Here is a 22,836-nt window from a genome sequence, read left to right as displayed (position 1 = left end):
AGGGTAAGTTTATTCAGGTGCATGGGGAAGGGAAGTGAGTGTTAAAACCTCAACTGCCTGGGTTAAATGGTTATTCCCTCTCCTACTGGCCCACCCTTCCTCCTCAAGTGGCTTCTTCTCTGTTTTCTCCCACAAAGGACATGCCAAGGGCTTAAACATATTAAAGGCACACTCTTTTCTGATGGATATTTCTTTGCAACAGTAAAAAGAGACAGAAGGGAATAAAAACCAAGTCACACAGGTCACACAAGACCCTGGAACAGAACCTTTCACCATTAAGTTTTAATGCATAAAGTGAACCAGCCAACAGAAGTAACCATTCTGTTAATTCAAGCTAAAAACCCACTTTCACCTGTAACACTCAACTAATGAGGCTAAAGGCCTTTCTTGGCCTGAATTATACACTTCAATTTGAACAAAAGGGCCTTAGTCTAATTCTCCATTGATAAACCTTTACTGACAACAAAGAATAACCAGAGACAAGAAAAAATAAAAAAATAAAAAGCAAACTATGGTAAGAATCGAACTGCCAGTCTATGTCCGATGCAGGATACAGCACACTTGGGGCTGGTGCACGGGGATGACCCAGAGAGATGTTTTGGGGAGGGAGGTGGGAGGGGGGTTCATGTTTGGGAACGCATGTACACCTGTGGTGGATTCATGTCAATGTGTGGCAAAACCAACACAGTACTGTAAAGTAAAATAAAGTAAAAATAAAAATTTTAAAAAAAATTAAAATTCAAATTAAAAAAAAGAAAAAAAAAAGCAAACTATGATGCTGGAGTCATCTACACAGATACCAAAATCTAGAGAAGACAGGAAAAAGAGGCATTGCCATAGATACAACTAACAGGCTGATCATTATGAAGACCCTTAAACAAAAACAAGGAATCCATTCAGGAGCAGGTAACATAGCAAACAGACCCACAGAAAAACATTTCACTTGAAAAATATCTTCATGTAAATTTTTTTTTAAGTGCACTATTCATACTTACTATACCAGCAAAAATTACAAAAGCTATTAAGGTTTAGGATTGGCGGATTGTGTAAAAACATACTCAAATATTGCATCTGGCATTTTTAAATGTTGCAGCACTTCTGGAGGTTCATTTGGCAATGTACAAAATCACTAAAAACGATCATACTCTGATGATGCATATGGCACTTTGGGAAACACAATCCAATGAAATAAATGTAAAAACACCACCACTTAGAGGAAAACAATGTAATTATGCTATATTTTACAAATAAAAAACCAAATTCCTCACGGGCCTGACTTGAGGAGGTTACTGCATGCTGGAGAAAAAAACAAGAACACATAATATACTTAAGAAGGACTTAGGAAGTAATAAAGTTAGCACAATAATATCAACTTGGGAGAGGCCATGTAGCTAAATCAATAGTTGGTGATAGTGGCTTTTGCCATTTATATTCAAGTTGGTCTTGATTTTGGTGGCTATTTTTTGCTAGGAGGTATAGACATTTGGGGTATAATAAAACTAATTTCTCAATTTCAGATTCCTACGAAGTTTTAGGCAATCTGGCCTTCATAATTCTCAATCCTTACCCTCACATCAGTCAGTGAGGTAGAAACAGTGATTTGAGGAATCTAATGGTATCCTCTCATGAACTGGGACCCCCAGCAACTAGAAAGCTCCTGGAAGCAGATGAGACGTCTGCTCTGTCACCGCTGTGGTGACACCAACTTCTGCCCCTCAGCACACAGAAGGGAGGGCAGAGGAAGGTTTTATCACCTCAGAAGACATTTCATTGGTTTCACAGGGATCTTTTCAAGAGAAACTCCAGAAGATGCTGGAAAAAGTTCCCACTAGGGAAGGATAAGCAGGAACCTCTTTTGTGCTTTCTACCCTTCCAACTAAGAGTGTGAGTAGACCATGGTCTGTGCTTCCTGCCATTTTCAGCCTCTAAATCCAGGGCTTATAATGGGCACAGGAACGTGGGTACTGGATGGCCAAGTGGCAAGCAGGTGCCTTGGATCCTTCCTATAAAAGCCCTGGAACACACATCAACTGGTTTCTCCTCACCAAATAAAATGATCCCTGGGCTCCTACAGTGCTTTCTCTTTTAGGTTCATATTTACATTCTCCATCCTTGTTGAAAAACATCAGGTAGAAGTCTGCAAATAACAGGCTTATGAATGAACTTGGCTACTGGAACTATAGAAAATAAGATCAATAAAGCCAACAGCACTTGCTTTAGTAGCCAAAGAACCTTCAAGAAGAGAAAAGGAAGAAAAAAGCCCAACACTTTAATAAGGGACTTTCTTTTGTTTTTACTTGCCACCAAAAGGTAAAGCACCTTAATTACCTTAATCTTCATAGTAAGTTTAAATTTATATTTTATAAGCTATTCTGAAATCTGTCCTGTTTAATAATCTGTAACATCAAGAAAACATTTTAAAGTGTCTCTCACAATTAAACCCATCCACAACCTCATATAAATCAAAATTTTGCTACCATATCAAAATGTTACACTGGGACTATATAACATTGCCCACATCCTCATTACATGCAACACTAATTACTACCAGCAGATTCAGAATTTTCTGCACATTAGAGGCTTTTAGAGAGCTATAAAAAATTTCAGGCACCATTAATTTAAATTTGTATTGAAATTTCCTTTTGACAGATGGCCAAAAATTACTTATTATTTAGAGTACCAGAGCAGCCTGTTTGCACATTAGAAGAGGAAAGGGAAAAATTAAAAGCAAGAAGGAAATTTATGTCACGTTCATTACCTGTTAAATGTTAAGGAGCATTATCCTGCATGAATAAATTATTTCATACAAGCCTGACTCCAGCTGCAGGCAACTGGCATGCTCTGGCTGATAAAAACCATCTTCAGTCACACAGCAGACAATCATAAAAAGCCCCTCTTAACCAGGAACCACTTATGGGAGGATGAGGACAATTGATGGAACAAGCAACTAACTGCTTTTCTGAGTGTCACAGAACACATTTATAAAAATTAGTGAACTATTTCACCTAGCAAAGCCACAGGACAACCCCAAACCTGACACAGCGCAACTTCAATTCAAAAATGGTACCCAACAAAAACATCTATTTATAGCTACCATTCCACAATAAATCAAGGCAAAATCATCTACCTCTATTTCCTCTTGCTTTTCCCCTGGTTTCCAAGCTACATAGATACTTACTCCCAGACTCATCTTGAATGATTATATACGATTTCAAAATATACCCTACTCTGGCGTGAGGAACTATAAAATGAAACTGACACAAAAGTGTGCACTGGAGTATAAATATTTTCAGTCTTCTGGGAGTGGGGTATGAGAGGAGGCTTCTGTTTAGCTCACTGGCCTGCCTGAAGGTATGTATTCATCATATGAAGGCAGGGAATGGTTATGTCACTTGCCTCAGAATAACTAGGCAGGCTTCCCAAGGGCTGCTACCAGCAAATCCTGGTCAATGCCATTTACTTACTACTTCCTAAGTACTTATGTGTGGAGAACTTACTACACTCTGATTAAGAAAGCTTTTGAGTTTAGGTATTGATGCTCATACTAATGACAAAGTACACAACTGTAAATGCAAAATTAAATAATTCCAAGTGTGCAGTTCCTATTTGTCAATGTTGACATTTCTATGGGTATGCAGATACCCTTCCAAATTACAAAGATTCTTGAAGGGTAAAATAGATATATTTTATTTTCTATAATTTAATGGCTTCGGGGAAAAACTACTTCCTCTTTATTATTAAAACAAATAAGGAATAAAGAAGCATTCAAAGTGACAGCACAGGTGGTTTCCAGGGAAGATTTTAGTTTCTGTATGCATAACTTCATTAAAAGCTCCAAGAGATGTAACTGCATATGCTCTAAAACATTCAACTACTGTAAAATACAACGAATTCACAGCATCTGTGCTTGAGAACTTCCTTTGCTTTCTAATCTATACAAAATATAAATGGCATGTATAACACAATTATCCACAATACAGTAGCATATTTACATTGTACATGATCCAAAAGTTACCAAGCAATTTCATACTTTACTCATTTCCTGCCACAGTTGCCTGTTTTTCTTGTTTGCTTACTATATAAATTCAAGTATCCTTAGCACACCTCATTACGGTATTACACAAGCACATCCAAATCATTAGGCCCTAGAATACTTTTCCTCTTTCCCTATAACTTCTCTATAAAGACACAGAGGAGGCAAGTAAGACAGATGCAAAACCCAAGGAAAATAACTTGCTATACTGGAAACCAAGATGTCATTAAACTAAGAAACAAAACAAACAAAAAACAATTCTTTCTGGTGAAGAAAAATGCTCTTAAATGTTTTAATAAAGAGTTTTGTAGGCTGGAACTGTTTCCCAAAATGTATATTTCCTTATAAACTGATGTTTTCCCCACCACTACCTACTTACAGCCAAAGCTTAACTCAAGAAAAGCAGTTATTCTTTCACACATGGCAAAGATACACTAAAAAAAGCAACACAAGCCAGATCTTATAATTCAATCTTGGTCTATAAATCTTGATTCTGATAGAGAAAAAGGACCAATTTTTTCAAAAATCTCAAATTCACAACTGAAAGAATCTAAAAATGCAGTTCCCCATTATTCGGTGAAGCCCATCAAATCATCTTGGTAGATCTCAAAGAATCCACTACTAGATTTATTCAAATTGTTTAGAGCCTGATGGTAAGTCATTCCTTCATCTGTAACTTTGAGTCCTACCTTGATGGAGTCTCTGTCTATAGGCAAAACAGCAGCAACAAGGGCAGGTCAAGAGGGGAGAAGAAGGCAAAAAAGAAAAGTACCAGTTAGTTTACATAAAATCATACACTTATCAAATTTGATCTCTACTAAATAATAAATAACACAGATGTCAATTTTTCTGTAAAGTTAATTAATTAAAATTAATTACTACTTGACCAGATCCACAGAGCACCAAGCTACCTTTGACATAATTTCAGAAACCAAAGCTGGATATTCTTGTTATTTATACTCCTTATTGACTTTTCCACTTAAGTGTTTACAGACACGCCTCAGTTCTGGACCATAGCACTAAGATGACTGTATGACAAACAGTACAGAGTTTCTAACATCAGAGAAGGGAAATTTATGTTTATGTGATAAAAATCATTTACCCAAGATCATAATTCATGGTAATAGCACTGAAACAAGAAGAGATACGGGGTTTTAATAATAACCACACCCTTCCAACCAAGAACCACCCATTGCAGGACTAAGTGAATTCCCACAAAGGAATGCTGGGAGAGACTTTCATTTGCTTTTGTGTCATTAAATAATAAAGGCTACTAATAACCACCATACAAACATATAGTGAGATCACAATGTGTCTGCATTATCATCTATTTCAGTGGAGGGAAGAAACCAAACTAGAAAGAACACAACTTAAAATCATTTACATAAACAACTGTGTTGTTCTTATACACAGAAATGAGTTAATTTCATGCTTCTACAGAGGCTGGGTGAGAGAGGTAGTTAAACCAACTTCTCAATTACTAAGACTACCTAAATTATTTTCTTACCTCCAAGATTTTCACTGCATTATACAGACTGACCTGATTTAAAAATAATAATTAGTTCTGTCAAATTATGAAGTGAGCCTTTAATCAGTAAAACCTTCCCCAAAATGGATTTGGTCAAAATTAGCTAATAATGCCAGTCACAATTTCAAACACAGAGCACTGTGGCACTTCATTACTGATTTAGACTTGGGGATGCAGCAAAGGATCAGAGGCAATAACCAGGAAATGTGTCCCCCTATACCTTTGGGGAGCATATTAACTCTTGCCAGTCAATAGAGGATCATTGTGCAAAACAGACTGCTTCCAATCATTAATTTACCTTCCAGGGGAAATCCTTTGTTTAGTCACAAGTAAAATGAAATCCAGAAACAGGACAAACCAGGACATCCAGACTGACTCTCAGCAGCAGACAGGTGATACCAGACGGACATTCTGAGAAAATCACTCACCTCTTTGGTGATCACTGTCATGGTGCTTCTTCTCATCTTTAATTGGAAGGTGGGACTGGCCTCCCAGGGCAGTGGAGAGGGCCAGAAGGCCAGCACTGCTACCGATGGGCGGAATGGCAGGAGGCTGAAGACCCGAAGGGTGTGGGGTCAGAGGCACTGGCAGACCATGTCCATGTGATAGATGCTGGGCCTGGAGTTGCTGCTGCTGTGAGAAACGAGACAAAGATATTGAACTTGTTCCTTGTATCTGAGTCACGCCTCAACAACAAAAGGAGAGGAAAGTGGTGCAAAGAGACCCTGGAAAGCCCAGCACCCATGAAGGAAAGATTTATCCTTTATAAATACAGAGAAAAGGTCACACATCCCATATATATATATATATATATATATATATATTTTTTTTTTTAAGGGAGGGAGATGAATAATAGAGAAACGCTATCTTTTTTACTTGGATTTGTTGGTTTTGCAATGCACTGTAAATAACCTAATTTTTAAATACTGAAATTATCTAGGTTACTTTTAATAGCTGAAATTAGATTTCTTCAACAAAGCGTCTGTTATTCTGGTCTCCAAAAACATAGAGCCTCACTATTATACATCTCTAATCAAAACATATATGTGACTAACTGTTAAAGCAGTTATGCTGAAGGGAAAAAAGCTGAAAATTGAGAAAATTAGTGTTAAACAGTTCTCCCAGAACCGCTGCACAGCGTGCGGCCAGAGTTAATTTGAAAGAGAAAACCTGAATTAACAACCCAGAAAAGGAAACTGGCTGCAGCCACCGTTTTAAGCCCTTTAAGTGTCCTCAGTGGTACTTGAGCAAATTACTAAAGAAAATCTAATGTAGCAAGGCTTGGGTCCTCCTGTAGGCTTGCTCAATAATGCTGAAATAATTGGGCACTCTGCGCACGTTTAGTGATGCTCGAATGAAAAGCTAGAGGCCTGCCCTTGTACTCTTCTCCAGCGGCCGCCTCCGTGTTGTGACAGGTTTATCTGAGTGGGACTGTGATGCATGCACCAGTAACTGTGCTGATGAGTTTAAAGTCATTTTTACCAGCACACACTGGCAACACATGGAGAAAGCCCTCCAGAGGCTGGAAGGGGAGAGGCTGACCTCCGCCGAAGCAAAGTCAGGCTTCGGGAACCTCAGTGGGCAGGCCTCCCTGCCTCTTCCGAGGGGGAGGAGCGGAGTTCTGTTAAGTTAAACATGTCCCTCAACAGGAGTCCCATCAACGAAGACTCAGCTTAACAATGTTCTGTCAGAACACGTGTTGAGAAATTCTCAGACTAACTTCTGTAGTGATCACATTTTAATTAATACCTTGAGAATCACTTTTCAGGCCTATCCTATAATACCTAAACAGTCTTCTCTATAATTTTCTTTCCAAGCAGGACTGCACAAAATAGCTTTCTCAAAAATGTGTGGGGTGGCACCTTCTGCTTCCCTTCACTGTTAAGGATGATCTTAAAAGTACTTCAGCAGAGAAAGTATTGTTTCCTCTCCTCAAATCATCAGTACTTTTACTTCCCTCCTCGTCCCCTCTATTATCTCTTCCTGTGTCTGACTATATAAGTATAGTCAAAGTATAGCTCTACTTAGTTCTTCTCTCCTATTAACCTACACCTACTTTCTGGCTATTTGTACTTAAAATACAGTCAATGAAATTAAGCACTAATTTTCAAGGCCAGTTTACATCCATGAAGTAGCAAATTAGAGCAGTGACGCAGACACCCCAACAACCACGGCCCACGCTCAAGTCCTGCCAAGGTGCTACCTAACTGGGCAGTTCAAAATAATGTCTTCGAGTGGACAAAATCATGTTCATAACTTTTTATGTACTGTTACTTAGTTGTGACCAAAAAATTTGAGCACAAGATATTTTCTAAACATATGGAAAAAAGGACTATGAAGAAACAAGGCTTTTAGGTAAACATATGGCAAATTTATTTCAAAACCTTGCTCTACTGAAATAGCCAGAAAATTGCTCCAATTCACTTTCTTCTCTAAATCTTCTAATACTTCTTTGCGTGCACAGGATGGACACATAGCCACTTTCTATCTCAGATGAAGAGTCCAATCAGCAAGCATTTATTAAGAGCCTGCATACTGCCTAGAGAATACCATGGACAAAGGAGCCTGGTGGGCTACAGTCCATGGCCTCACAAAGAGTCGGACACGACTGAGTGACTAACACTTTCATTTTATGTCCTCTTACCACCTTTCCTAGGCTATAAGCTTTGTGAGAATCTGCATCTGACACACAGCCTAGCTAACTGCAGACACTGAGAGGTTCACACAGTGAGCAATTAAAAATGTTTATGTCATTATAAAAACATTAAAAACAAACAAATCTAAGCTAAAAGCACTCTCAGTTGTCCAAGTGTTTCACTTTTCTTTTTGTCTCAAAAGACCAAAAATAAGTGCTAACAGCTTCATTTTCCCATTTAATCAGAACTTTCCAAAGGCAAAAAATATACCCCTAGTCTGCAGCACATGCGATTCACAGTGGAGGCTCACCTGTGCTCTGTTCTATCTCATAATAGCTCTAACACTGGTCTCCTCTTCTCCACTATGCCTGTCTTAGCAGAGGGAGGATCCCTTTTGCCTTCCAAGGCTCAGACTCCTCGCCTGCACCTGCCATCTCTTTTCTTTCCTCTCCCTTCGCTGCTCCATCGATTCTCCAAGCCTCTGCTGCTGGTTCTGTCACTGATTCTGTTCTTCTGTTTGTAAGCGTCATCTCTAGCATTTTAACACTTATCTAACACTAAAAGAACTTGAAATAGCACTTTTTCAGGAGGGGAAAAAAACACTATATTTTAATCACTTTTTGTGTTCTCCACTGCCCCCTAACACAATATCTTTCATATAACTGGCACTGAATAAATGTTTACTAAATTTAAATAACCTTCCTTTACTCTCTTCAGCTAGGTCTGTAAGTATATATCCTTGTCGGTGCAGAGCCAAACATCTTTAAAAACTAGTGTCAACACCCCCTCCTGTACACACACACACTCCCCTTACTGCTTCAGTTCAGTTCAGTCGCTCAGTCGTGTCCGACTCTTTGAGACCCCATGAATTGCAGCACGCCAGGCCTCCCTGTCCATCACCATCTCCGGGAGTTCACTCAAACCCACATCCATCGAGTCGGTGATGCCATCTAGCCATCTTATCCTCTGTTGTCCCCTTCTCCTCCTGCCCCCAATCCCTCTCAGCATCAGAGTCTCTTCCAATGAGTCAATTATTCGCATGACGTGGCCAAAGTACTGGAGTTTCAGCTGTAGCATCATTCCTTCCAAAGAACACCCAGGGCTGATCTCCTTTAGAATGGACTGGTTGGATCTCCTTGCAGTCCAAGCGACTCTCAAGAGTCTTCTCCAACACCACAGTTCAAAAGCATCAATTCTTTGGCGCTCAGCTTTCTTCACAGTCCAACTCTCACATCCATACATGACCACTGGATAAACCATAGCCTTGACTAGACGGACCCTTGTTAATTCCCCATAATCTGGATTTCAGGCCCATCAATCTGAAAAACTGATGACCATTCAGATAGCAATTTTTCAAGGTTTCACAGTCACTTTTCCCTCTGACATATCTACAGCTAGAGCAGTATATCCTCCTTATGAGACTCTCCCCTACCTGCTTTGGAAACCCAAAAGTGATCACTACAGTCTCTCTTTGTTACCCCCTCTGAATGCTGTTACATTTCCTTCTAGACTTTTCCTTCTGTTCACTAGAGTCCTTAGCCTTTTGCTGCATTCCTATGCTCAAATACCCCTGGTATAACTCCTTCCCTACTTGGCAGTCCAGGATTACCTGAATATGTTTAACAAAACCCATCCCCTAAGTAACTTTCACTGCCTCAAGTTACCAGTCACCACTCATTTGTTTTCCTTTTGTGTTTCTATACCCATCGTCCTGGAATCCTGTCAATTCTCAGTCCCACCATATCAGTTAGACCCTCAGCACCCCATACTTTGATTAGTACAAATCTCCACTAGCTCATTTCGACTGCAGTAAACCCACAATGCATCATCACTGCCAATACTTTTTTCTCAATCCATGGCCACTCCTGTCTCTTAGAACCACCTCTTCATTACTTATCGAAGTTGTACTCAGCTATCCTGCTCAGCTCATGTTTCACCGGTTCTGCAAAAGCCTCTCCAAACACGCCTTGTGTCTCCTATCTCATAGGACTCTCTCTATCATTCACTGGCACAGGCTGCCTCATAAAGGTACTGTTACTCATCTGTTTTATGGAGAAGACGACCTTGACTTGCCAACAAGATTGTGACCTTCTGGGGAGAAGACAGCAGCCTCAGGACTCTCTGTACCCTGGAACCTGGCTCACCACTATTTAGTCATATGGTCGCATATTTAAAGTTTTGGGTAAATTAATTTTCAACTAAAGATAGAGTTCCTATATATCCTCTATGTAAGACGAAAACGTCTTACATACCTGTAGACTTTGTCAAAACTAAATATTAAAAAAAATTACATACCCAGAGAACTTATCAAAACTAAAAAATTAACATTGTACATTACTATTAATCTAACACAGAATTCATTCTGATTTCTCTAGCTTTCCATTAATGTCATTTTTCTGTTCCAGAATGCCACACTGCACTGAGGTTTTAATTTTTCACTTTTTTTTTAACAGAATTATAAAGTCCTTTCAAAGATTTTATGAATGACAACATCCAAATTATAACTATAATGTTGAATAGACTATGCCTTGAATGTAAGGGAGAAAAAAATGAGAGGGGGCTACCCATAAACCCATTTTATAAGTCATCCATAATACATACAAAATTTTAAACAAAAAAGCACACTCAGGGCATCCTATACAAAGGAGCTATTTTTACCAAGTGTTTAAAATATAAAACTATAAAATAAAAATGAGGTTAAGTTACCAAAAGATGGATGATAAAAATGTAAGACAGATATACTGAAACACTTTAGTAGGTTTTTAAATGTTTACATCAATAAAAGAAATCACTTTCTATTTTCAGTGGTCATTTTTAAGCTGCTTTGTAAGTCTCTCCCTAGAAACTAGCCTAGCAGTAGAGTGACAGGTATAATTGATAATGATTCCTGGTTAATCGATAAAACCAATGTATTAGTGACCATTTTTAAATAAAAACACCACTCTAATCACAAAGCAACAGGGTAAAAAAAAATGTTTATAAGGAAAAAGTAAAAAACAAACAAAAAAGAGCAGGGAATACAATACAGTACCACTTGAACATTAAAATAAAATATAATCTATGTAACCATAACTGAAAAACACTGAGAAAGATACACATATTGGAAAAATTCCTCTGGCTGTGCCTTCTTGGCCATCACTATCTTGGGTGCCTTATTTAGAAAAGAAAACACTCTCTTATCTCAAACCACAACACAAAATAAAAATCTTTTTCTTTTTTCCTTTTCCCTTGATAGGCCATTCAAGAGAATAAACACTAAAATGGAGTGAACTTTAAGCTTAAGCAAATAAGTACTCCATTAGGATAATTAATTGTGAAAAAGAGCCAGTAATTATTTCTGAAAATATATAGCAATGAGGTAGTAGATACAGCCTCAATTCTGTTAACAGTTTTTACTGAAGTTTCTGAAACAAAGAATTATCTCCTCACAGTTTCAAGTTTGGAATGAAGGCAAAAAAAGAACTACTAACAGATCAAGTTCAGAGGAAATGTCTTTCCGCCAGCAAAAAAAGAAATTCTTTTTAATCAAATGTCCCCAACTCCTTGACCAATGAACAAGAGCAGTGTGGGTGTAGAGGCTCAGTCTACACAAATCCCTGGCAACTCTGAACTCCAACTGGAAACCAAGCAGAGCTTTTCTTGTCCAGAACCTTTCTCTCTACAATTCTATCAACAGGAAAATCCTGCAAAGATTAAAAAAAAAAAAAAAAAACTTTCTTAGAAGTAATGATACCCTAGTAGCAATAACCACACTTGGTGCCATATGGCTTCTTTAAATAAACAAACAAACAAAATAACAAGGTGAGCCTGCTCCATCTCTTGCCAGAAAGTAAGATTAACAGGTATGACAAATAGGACAATGGGTCAACTCGAAGGGGTGCTCACGGGCAAAACTAGAGACAATTCAAGCATCATAAAGAATGAAAACTGTGACAGATTACAACATAATTTTTAAAACAGTTGCCACGATTAGACTCCATGGTACCCCCAAGAACACAGGCATAATGATGGGTCATGCCATGAGTCCCAGAATCAGAGAAGAGTTCTCGGGACCACAACTACGCTTCCAACCAGTTGGCCAAGTTGGGTATACTGAACACGTGTGCCCTGACCCAACCAGAAGACCTTATTCTATGAGGAAAGTAAGAAAGGGACCAGACACAGGAGCTGGGCAAGAGAAGGCAACAAACTCGGAAATAAAGCACCAAGCACAGAAAACGCCTGAGACTGGGCTGGTATCTATACTCCCTGGGTTGTGAAGATACCCTTTAGTAGGAACTCTGTCTGTGGGGGCTGAGATGAGTGTGAGAAAGGAAATCCTGGATGATACGTGGGGAGGCACCATAATGAAGGGACATCAGAGCCACTCAGCTAGAATCGTTATCATCTCTGTGAGCAAGAGCAGGTCACTTCATGACCTCAAGTTTCTTCACGTAAAATGTGGAAACAGGTATAAAACCTACCTCTCCAAGGATGCTGGGAGAATTTTATGAGATTGAGCATATAAAACCCTTAGCATGATGCCCAATAAATGATTGTTTCTATCATTGGAAAAAAGTATTCAGAAGTCCATATTTACACACACACTCACTCACTGGGAAGAAGCAAGGGGAAAGGCAGGAAAGAATATTATTTTAAAAGGAAAAGAATTTAGAATTTACCACCTCATTACTCCAAATCTATTCACAGCATCAAGAAACACTAAAACCACTGAGTGAAATGCTGCTGGGGAACAGGTTATTCAGTGTCAAAGGATATCCACACAGATGATTAGCTTCAACAATAACGTGATACAACTGGGAAATACACAACATCAGTCAGGGAGTGTTTTTACTAAAAATACTTAATCTGAATCTAGGTGGCTCAGATGGTAAAGAATCTGCCTGCAATGCAGGCGATTCTGGTTCGATTCCTGGGTCGGGAAGATCCCCTGGAGAAGGAAGTGTCAACCCACTCCAGTACTCTTGCCTAGATAATCCCATGGACAGAGGAGTCTGGCAGGCAGCAGTCCATGAGATGGCAAAGAGTTGGACACAACAGAGCAACTAACACTTTCACTTTCAAACATGAGAAAACCACCACGCAAGTCCAGATTGTAGGGCATTCCAACAGACTAGCCTGGAATTTTCAAAATGACAAAGTCATAAAGTGAAATGTTTGGGAACTGCTTCTCAGCAGCGTGAGAGAAGACTGAAGAGACAGCACAACAGAAGCGCCCCTGTACATGCGGAACAGATTGAGGGACAACTGCTGTGAAGAAAGATGTGGTATCAAGGACATTTTCTGGACAAATGTGAATATGAACTATACACTACACAGATGGATGTCTTTAGGGTATCGCGCTCACACTGGAAAACTACAGGAGATGCACACTGATGTGTTAAGGGGTGAATATTATCAAGTCTTCCTCTTTCAAACGATTCAGCACACACCAAGTGTAAGTCTTCTGTCTGCATGTATACATGTACAAAGCAAAAGTGACAAAATGTTCATTGGTGAATCTAGGTCTAGGTGATGAGTTGTTGCTGTTGTTTAGTTGCTAAGTTGTATCTCTTTTGCAACCCCATGAACTGCAGCTTCTCTGTCCATGGGATTTCCCAGGCAAGAATACTAGAGTGGGTTGCCGCTTCCTTCTCCAGGGGATCTTCCTGATCCAGGGATCAAACCCACATCTCCTGCACTACAGGCGAATTCTTTGTCACTGAGTCACCTGGGAAGCCCAGGTGATGAGTACACTTTGTTCGTTTTACTGTTCTTTCGACTCTCCTGCAGTTGTAGAGGTGGGGAAAACAGGATGCACCCTTCTAGCCAGAAAACTGGGAGTTCCCGCTCTGAACAAATATCTCTAGCAAAAGCTAAAAGTTAAGTGAATACACAGAAGTAAGAATATAAAAAAGAGCAAAGGAAGGAAATTTACAATCTAAGCTTATTCTTTCCTGATGATTTAAAACATGAGATTTACTGCAGGGGAAAGATGGGCATTTACAGTAACCTAAGAAAGATTATCACTGCAAGGGTAAGTTTCTCACACTAAAACCACAGATCTCTCTTGTCCTCAAAATCTCTGGAATGACCTTTAAGGGAAAAACAGGTAACAAGTAAAGAGGAAAATTCTATGAATCCTGTTCCAAGGATTCTACTGTTTTAACTTGCAGTTTTAACTCAACAACGTAATAACAGCAAGAAAAGGAAATGAAAAAAACTTGAATCGTTATAATATTAACTTCCCCATCAGAAATCCTATTAGAATTTTTTTTTTTCCTGAATTGATCCACAGTTTACTAAGAAAAGTGTTTCTAAGCAAATCAATAATTGAAATAAAATTTCCTGGAGGTTTTTGTTTATAAACTACTTAAAGAATTTTTTGAAGAGATTTTACATATGCACAATGGAATATTACTCAACTATTAAAAAGAATGCATCTGAATCAGTGCCAATGAGGTAGATGAAACTGGAGCCTATTATACAGAGCAAAGTAAGTCAGAAAGAAAAACACCAATACGTCTGAGCCACCAGGGAAGCTCCCAATACAGTATATTAACGCACATATATGGAATTTAAAAAGATGGTAACAATGACCCTATGTGTGAGACAGCAAAAAAGACACAGATGTGAAGAACAGACTTTTGGACTGTGTGGGAGAAGGTAAGTGGGATGCTTTGAGAGAACAGCACTGAAACATGTATATTACCATATGTGAAACAGATCGCCAGTCCAGATTTGATGCATGAGACAGGGCGCTCAGGACTGGTACACTGGGATGACCTGAGGGATGGGATGGGGAGGGACGTGGGAGGGGGGTGCAAGATGGGGGACACATATACACCCATGGTTGATTCACGTCAATGTATGGCAAAAACCACTACAATACTATAAAGTAATTAGCCTCCAATTAAAATAAGTTTTTTAAAAAAGAATTTTTTAAAGACATTTTAATACATTATCTTACTTAAACCAATGCTTCCATTTTGTGCTGTAGTCATCAAAGTTATCAAGCTAAGGGATCCTGCTCAGAAAAGTTTTCTTGTAGTTACTTTACAGTATTTTTTAAAAGTAAAGTTGTATCTGAAAAGCCTGTCTACTTTAGATTTTTCAGTAACCCTGCAGTTGACCTTAGAACTTCAGATGACAGGTTAGTTGCTTTCCAACATTTCTGACCACAACTAGTGTATGTGCATGTTGTACATCTGCACAGAACACACAAGAAAATGAAACAACAGTTTAACAAATACCAAATACTATGTGTGGCACACTTCTGTATTTTCTATTCTCTTTTTCTAAATAAAAAACGATCACTACTGATTTCACTACTTAGTCAATCTAGGAACTGCAATTTGAACAACACTGAACCGGGCTGTGATACTGAGATTTACCATAAGAAACAAACATTTGGTCATAGTTACACCTCCAGACACAGAGCTCCAAAAATCCTTGGGATTTCGGAAGCAAAGAGAGCAATAAAAGGTGCTTTTTGTTAGGTTAATCAGGTGACTTTTGGAGGGCTTTTACGGGTGGGAGCTGGTTGCTAAGCAAACCAGCCACTTAACTGGAAGGTTGGACCTTTCAGTCTCAGCCACCAGACCTTCAGGGAGAGAGGGGAGAGTGGCTGGAACTGAAGTTAGTCATCAGTGCAATGCCACTGATTTGGGCAACTATACATAAGTAATGAAACCTCCAGAACAACCCAAAGGACAAGGTTTGGGAAGCCACCAGTCTGGTGGAACATTGGGAGATGTGGGGAAGAGTAGAGCACTTGGAAAGTGTGTGGAAGCTCTGCGCCCCTCCCCCATGCCTTGCTCTGTGCATCTCTTCCATGTGACTGTTCCTGAATTACATTCTTTTATTAAAAAATGGGTGATTTGGTATGTTAGGGCTTGCCAGGGGGGCACAGTGGTAAAGAATCTGCCTGCCAATGCATGAGATCCAAAAGATACAGGTTTAATCCCTGGGCTGGGAAGATCCCCTGGAGAAGGAAATGACAACTGATTCCAGTATTCTTACCTAGAAAATTCCATGGATAGAGGACCCTGGAGGGCTATACTCCAGGGGGTCACGAAGAGTCGGACATAACTGAGCAACTGAGTACACACACAATTTGGTAAGTTAAATGTTTCTCTGAGTCCTGTGAGCTGCTGTGGCTAATTAATTAAACTCAATGAGGAGATTGTTAAAAACACAGAATAATCTGGATTTAGGGCTGGTGTCTAAGGTGTAGGGAGTAGGGGCATTATTGTGGGGCTGGCCCTTAGCCTGTGGGATGTGATGTTATCTCTAAATGAACTGTACGACACACCCAGCTGGTGAATTGCTTGGCCATCTGACAAACTAAACCACGCTGAAACTGGGTGCAGAATTTTACAGGCCAATACCTGCACGTGTGGGCCTAATTGTAAAGTACGGAACAAAAGTCCTCACCATCCAGCCCAGTGAAGTGCCTGCTGCCCCAACAGGGCCTTCCATCACTAGGGAATTCTTAACATAATTTCTAAGTAATGGTTCATTCATAAGAATTAGAAACAGCCCCTTTGAGGAAGTGACCTTTGAACTAAGACTTGAAGGATGAGAACGAGAGCATCTTGCAGAGAGCTGCCAGAAGAGAATCTGAGATGAGAGGAAACTGCTGCAAAGGTCCAGAACTGGAAAGGAGCCTGTGGTGACAAAGGAAGAAAAGGAAGTCTGGTGGGAACCCAGTAAGCAAGGAGGAAGTGGGGTTGGATACAACATTATGGGAATCAGATAACAGACAGAAAGGGCTTCTTCACACTTTCACTTAAGAATAATGAGAGCTTTAAGCAGTAATGAGTTTGTTTTGTTAAGTCTGAACTTTTAGCTTGTCCATAACTGGTATAAGGTGGATAACAGTATGTGTTAACCTCCTCAACCTAGATAATTCTATGTGTTAGCCTCCTCTCACTTTCTGGCTTATATTTTCATTTTATTTAAGACATCTTCTGATGAATAGATGCTTTAACTGAGTAATATCTTTTCCTTATGGTGTGAGCTTTCTGTGACCCATTAAGAAATCCTTCTCTAACCCAAGATAAAAAGTCTTCTTGGGTGTTTTAAAGTTCTTTCTTTTTATATTTTTCACATATAATGAAAAATATAAAAAGTTCTGCATATAATGAGACAAGTGGATCCAATTTCATTTTTTTCCACAAAAATAACCAATTAACCCCCCAGTGTCCATCTTTTTCCCTACTAATCTGCCTGCCTGTCTGGCATATATAATTGGAACAATTTCTGAGTACTTTACTCCGTTTCATTGGTCTATATTAAGACATAAAAAACCTCCTGTTTCTGTGTTTTGACTATGCCAAAGCCTTTGACTGCAGGGATCACAACAAACTGTGGGAAATTCTGAAAGAGACGGGAATACCAAACAACCTGACCTGCCTCTTGAGAAATCTGTATGCAGGTCAGGAAGCAACAGTTAGAACTGGACATGGAACAACAGACTGGTTCCAAATAGGAAAAAGGATTATGTCAAGGCTATATATTGTCATCCAGTATTATTTAACTTACATGCAGAGTACATCATGAGAAACACTGGGCTGGAGGAAGGACAAGCTGGAATCAAGATTGCTGGGAGAAATATCAATAACCTCAGATATGCAGATGACACCATCCTTATGAGAGAAAATGAAGAAGAACTAAAAAGCCTCTTGATGAAAGTGAAAGAGGAGAGTGAAAAAGTTGGCTTAAAGCTCAACATTCAGAAAACGAAGATCATTACATCTGGTCCCATCACTTCACAGGAAATAGATGGGGAAACAATGGAAACAGTGATAGACTATTTTCTTGGGCTCCAGAATCAGATGGTGACTGCAGCCATGAAATGAAAAGATACTTACTCCTTGGAAGGAAACTTATGACCAATCTAGACAGCATATTAAAAAGCAGAGACATTACTTTGCCAACAAAGGTCCATCTAGTCAAGGCTATGGTTTTTCTAGCAGTCATGTATGGATGTGAGAATTGGACTATAAAGAAAGCTGAGCGCCGAAGAACTGATGCTTTTGAAAGTGGTGTTGGAGAAGCCTTCTGAGAGTCCCTTGGACTACAAGGAGATCCAACCAGTCCATCCTAAAGGAGATAAATCCTGAGTGTTCATTAGTGATGTTGAAGCTGAAACTCCAATACTTTGGCCACCTAATGTGAAGAACTGACTCATTTGAAAAGACCCTGATGCTGGGAAAGATTGAAGGCGGAGGAGAAGGGGATGACAGAGGATGAGATGGTTGGATGGCATCATGGACTCAATGGATACGAGTCTGGGTGGGCTCTATGAGTTGGTAATGGACAGGGAAGCCTGGGGTGCTGCAGTCCATGGGGTTGCAAAGAGTCAGACACGACTGAGTGACAGAAGTGAACTGAATAAGCATTCTGAGCTATAGTATTATATAACCTAAACATTCATAATGCTATGTGGAGACTAGGTCTGACAGCGGCCAGGATGAAAGGAGAGGTCAGCAAGAATATAATAAAGGGATTCAAACCAAAAAATGATGATGACTTGGATTAGAGTTGTAGCAGTAGAAGTGGCAAAGAGAAGAAGGACTTAAGATCTATTCTGGAGACGGCACTAAAAGACATGGTTACAGAAGGAGAGGGCCTCCCTGGTGGCTCAACTAGTAAAGAACCGACCTGGCCATGCAGGACATGCCAAGAAATGCAGGTTTGATCCCCGAGTCAGGAAGACTCCCTGGAGAAGATAATGGCAACCCACTCCAGTATTTTTGCCTAGAAACTCCTTGGACAGAATTCCTTGGACAGAGTAGCCTGGCAGACTACAGTCCATGGGGTTGCAAAGAGTCAGACATGACTATCAAGCACGCACATACACACGGAAAGAGAAGGGGAGGAGAAATTCAAGATACCTTGCAAAGATATGTGGAGAGTGCTCAGTTGTGTACGACTCTTTGCAACCCCATGGACCCACCAGGCCCTGCTGTCCAGGAAGCTTTCAGGCAAAAATATTAGAGTTGGTTGCCATTTCCTACTCCAGGGAACCTTCCTGACCCAGGTATCAAACCAGCGTCTTTTGTGTCTCCTGCACTGGCAGGCAGATTCTTTACCACTGTGCCACCTGGGCTTCCAAAGCAAAGATGGGCCCCAAGCAACTGGGTAGATGGTTGTACTATTTATTCACATGGATCAGAAGAGAGGAGAAATCAACCTATAAGTACAATCTTTCTAATTTTTAATTAATATCTTTATAGAGTAGTTTTTGGTTCACAGTTATAGCTTTTTTAAGATTAGAATTATGTATAATGTGAACAAGCAGAATGGAAAGAAACTTCAAGTCACATATAATCGTACCACCCAAAGGAAACTATAATGTTAATGAGTCCATCTAGCATTTTTTCAATGAATATATAAGATTTTAAACAAAAATAATATTATCATGCTATCTGTAGTTTAAAATTATTATTTTCCTACTCAGTGTATCAGAGAACATTTTCCCAGACCCCTAAATAATGCTTTGACTACATCACTTGTAATGGCTGTATAGTACATGCCATTGTATAGATATTAGAGTTCATTTAAGTGGTCCCCCAAATGTTAAAGGTGAGGCTGCCAATTCTGTCTGATATGTATGGACAGTCACCATGGTTCAACAGTACATCAGTTAAGACAGTTCCTCTGCAAACTATAGACCACCCAGATAAAAATGGCCTAATAATAGGGTTTTTATTTCTCACATAACAAGTTTAGGGTTGGCTGAATGATAGCAGTATCAACGCTCTGGGTCAACATCTCTGGTTTTCCTGATCCCTCTCACATGCCATTTTCCCCAAAAAGGCTGCTGCAACACTGAACATTAACTTGCCCTTACACAATCAAGGTAAAGCAGAGAAAAAGGGCAATTTTCTCTTTATGGGTCTTTCTGTTGAAGAGCAGGCCGAGGGGAAAGGCATCTCGTTACATCTCATTGCCTTGGACAGGGTTAATGCCCCACAGCTCATCTGTAAGGAAGGCTGAATGAAGCACCTGGATGTTTTAGCTTCCAAGAGTAGGACACAGGTTCAGCCTGAAGAAACAACCACAAAAGTTGCCTTGACATTATCTTTGCTTGGTAGACCATTTGAGGATACAAGTTGAAAGAAACCTTAAAACAACGTTTGCGTTTTCAACCCAGGTAGACAGCAGCTTGAATTGTACTCCTGCCCTCCATAGTTTTTTTTCTCAGATATTAACTGTGTCCATAAATTGCTTTGGGTCAACCTAGAGAAACATCTGGGGAAATAAAAAAATATACACAGGACTGCCACTTTGCTAAGGGATCACAATGGCCCTGGCCCTGTCAGTCACAGAAGACAACCTGGGCACTGAGATAAACTCTCCCCCTTTACTTGAATCTGTCAAGGGAAAAAAATGCATGAGACTCATAGAACAGAACAGCCACAGAGCTGCCTTAAAAAGGATTCAAAAACGTGCCATTCAGTTTTACTTAAAAGCTTTAGGGGATAGGGTTAGCTCTAGGCCTTGCTTATTAGATCAACATCATCATTTAAGTCTGCAATATTACTAGATCTAGTGCAGCAGTTTTTCCCAAGTAGGATGGATAAAATTGTTCTCAAGATGGAGAAATGAGAGAAAAAGTACATGGTTTCTCATAAAGGAATGAGATAATTTCAAAAATAGGAGTCCCCCAACTCTCCCAGCAAACTCTATACATTCTAAGTTACTTATATCCTCCTTACTGGCTTCCCAGGTAGCTCAAATGGTAAAGAAATCTGCCTGCAAAGTGGGAGACCTGGGTTCCATCCCTGGGTCAGGAAGACCCACTGGAGAAGGGCATGGAAACCCACTCTGGTACTCTTGCCTGGAGAATCCATGGACAGAGGAGTCTCACGGGCTACAGTCCATGGGGTCACAAAGAGTCGGACTGAGGGACCAACACACACACACTACTGGTCCAGCCCTCTGCTGTGGTCCTCCAGAAGTTATCCCCCTCCCTCACCCACTACTTCCTCTGATGAGCTTACTTGGAGGCTTTTGCTTTCAATGGTTAACTTCTATCCTAATTGGTAACCCCATGTGCTTGATTTATAACTTTGCATAAACACGACTTATCCCTCTGTGGATCTACCCATCCCATGAAATCACCAGCACAGGGACCAAGAGGCAGGGACCAGCTCTTAGTCATCATTGAGCCTCCGAACTTTAAAAGATGCATGTATGAACAGGAGACTAATAAAGTATTCTCAAAGATTTACATGCCTGCATTTTCTTTTGATACAGTTACGTGAAGGTAGCTGCTGGCTCCAGTTAATCCCTCCTAATAAAAAAAAAATCCCAAGCCGTCATTATCATTATTCAAGATTAAGTGTTTAATGTGGTTAACTTATTTTCCACAATACCTATGACAATATCAACACAATGCAGTTTTTTTGGTTTTTTTTTACCCACCAATAGTTCAAGAAACTCCCTCATCCCCTGGGCACTATTTAGAAACAAATTCAGTGTAACTTCTGATTTACAAGTTTCTGAACAATTACGCAGCAATGTCTCCTTATGATGCTCTAGACAACTGCCTTATGTCTACACTCTTACCAAAAAAGTGCAGTACTGTATCACGCTCTTGCGCAGTTTTTGATTCTTGCTAAAACATAGGCTCAAACAAAGTCGTTGAAGACTTTTTGTGAACCTAAGACAAAAATTTCTTCTCTGGACAATGTACATCTTTCACAACCCCCAACACACAATTCTGCCACTGCTTCAGGAAGCTAATGGACAGCTTGATAGCCAAGCATGAAATCCAAGATCCAAAGACCTAGGTTAAAAATACTTGTCTTGGTAGTGGTGTTTATGACAACTTTCAGTTCTTATATGTGACATTAAGTTACAACACCCCATGTTGTAGATGTTGTAGATAAGTTGACCATCTGATGTGAAGAGCTGACTCATTTGAAAAGACCCCGATGCTGGGAAAGATTGAGGGTGGGAGGAGAAGGGGACTACAGAGGATGACATGGTTGGATGGCATCACCGACTCAATGGACATGAGTGTGTGTAAACTCCAGGAGTTGGTGATGGACAGGGAGGCCTGGCGTGCTGCAGTTCATGGGGTCGCAAAGAGTCAGACACGACTGAGCAACTGAACTGAAACTGAAGTTACAACAGACATGAAGAAACATAGTATGAGTCAGGAGTATTCAACCAATATGTGGGACTACAGACACTTCAACTTAGCCTAACCGATTAGTGTGGGTATCAGGCACACCAGATTTCACTTTCCTCACTGAAGTCTGGACACTAAACACTGGACAATACTATACTGGATCTCAAGATAAAGAGCCTATTGATCCCAGAGTCAAACAAGAGTCGAGGGAACGAATAAGGGACAAGTGTAACAAAATGGTTAAATGGGTGCGTTCTGAAATCAGTCTAAGTTTGGTCCCCAGTTCTGCCACTTCCTCCCTGTGTGGCCTTCAGAAAACTTACCCCTTCAGAGCTTCAGTTTCACTATTTGTAAAGCTAGGGCAATAATATTCCCTTCCACCCGGAGTGGCTATGAAGCTTAAACAAAATCATGTCTGCAAACGCTAAGCACAGTACTGACACAAAGCAAATACTCCATAAATGCCTATTTATAATTATCCTTTGAGGGAGAAGAATATAAGGATAGACAT

The 22,836-nt window shown here is 39.9% G+C and overlaps 1 protein-coding gene across 20 annotated transcripts in view; it reads right to left on the bottom strand.

Moving 5' to 3' along the window:
- TLE4 (TLE family member 4, transcriptional corepressor) overlaps positions 1-22,836 on the bottom strand; it is a 158,676-nt gene that overhangs the window by 70,276 nt on the left and 65,564 nt on the right. For 10 of the 20 annotated variants that reach the window (XM_068973990.1, XM_068974005.1, XM_068974002.1 and 7 more), the window contains 2 exons: positions 5,990-6,191; positions 4,723-4,739 (listed from right to left, as the gene is read on the bottom strand). In XM_068973990.1, the coding sequence (XP_068830091.1) occupies positions 4,723-4,739; positions 5,990-6,191 (219 nt within the window). Of the gene's footprint in view, positions 1-3,174; positions 3,191-4,722; positions 4,740-5,985; positions 6,195-8,356; positions 8,392-12,082; positions 12,110-22,836 lie in introns of those variants that run through there. The other 10 variants (XM_068973989.1, XM_068974001.1, XM_068973997.1 and 7 more) reach the window with 5 other exon arrangements.

Source organism: Capricornis sumatraensis, chromosome 6 (genome assembly GCF_032405125.1).
Source record: "Capricornis sumatraensis isolate serow.1 chromosome 6, serow.2, whole genome shotgun sequence".
Lineage (NCBI taxonomy): Eukaryota > Metazoa > Chordata > Mammalia > Artiodactyla > Bovidae > Capricornis > Capricornis sumatraensis.
Note: the sequence above shows the minus strand (reverse complement) of the source record. Positions and strands in the feature narration are given on the sequence as shown.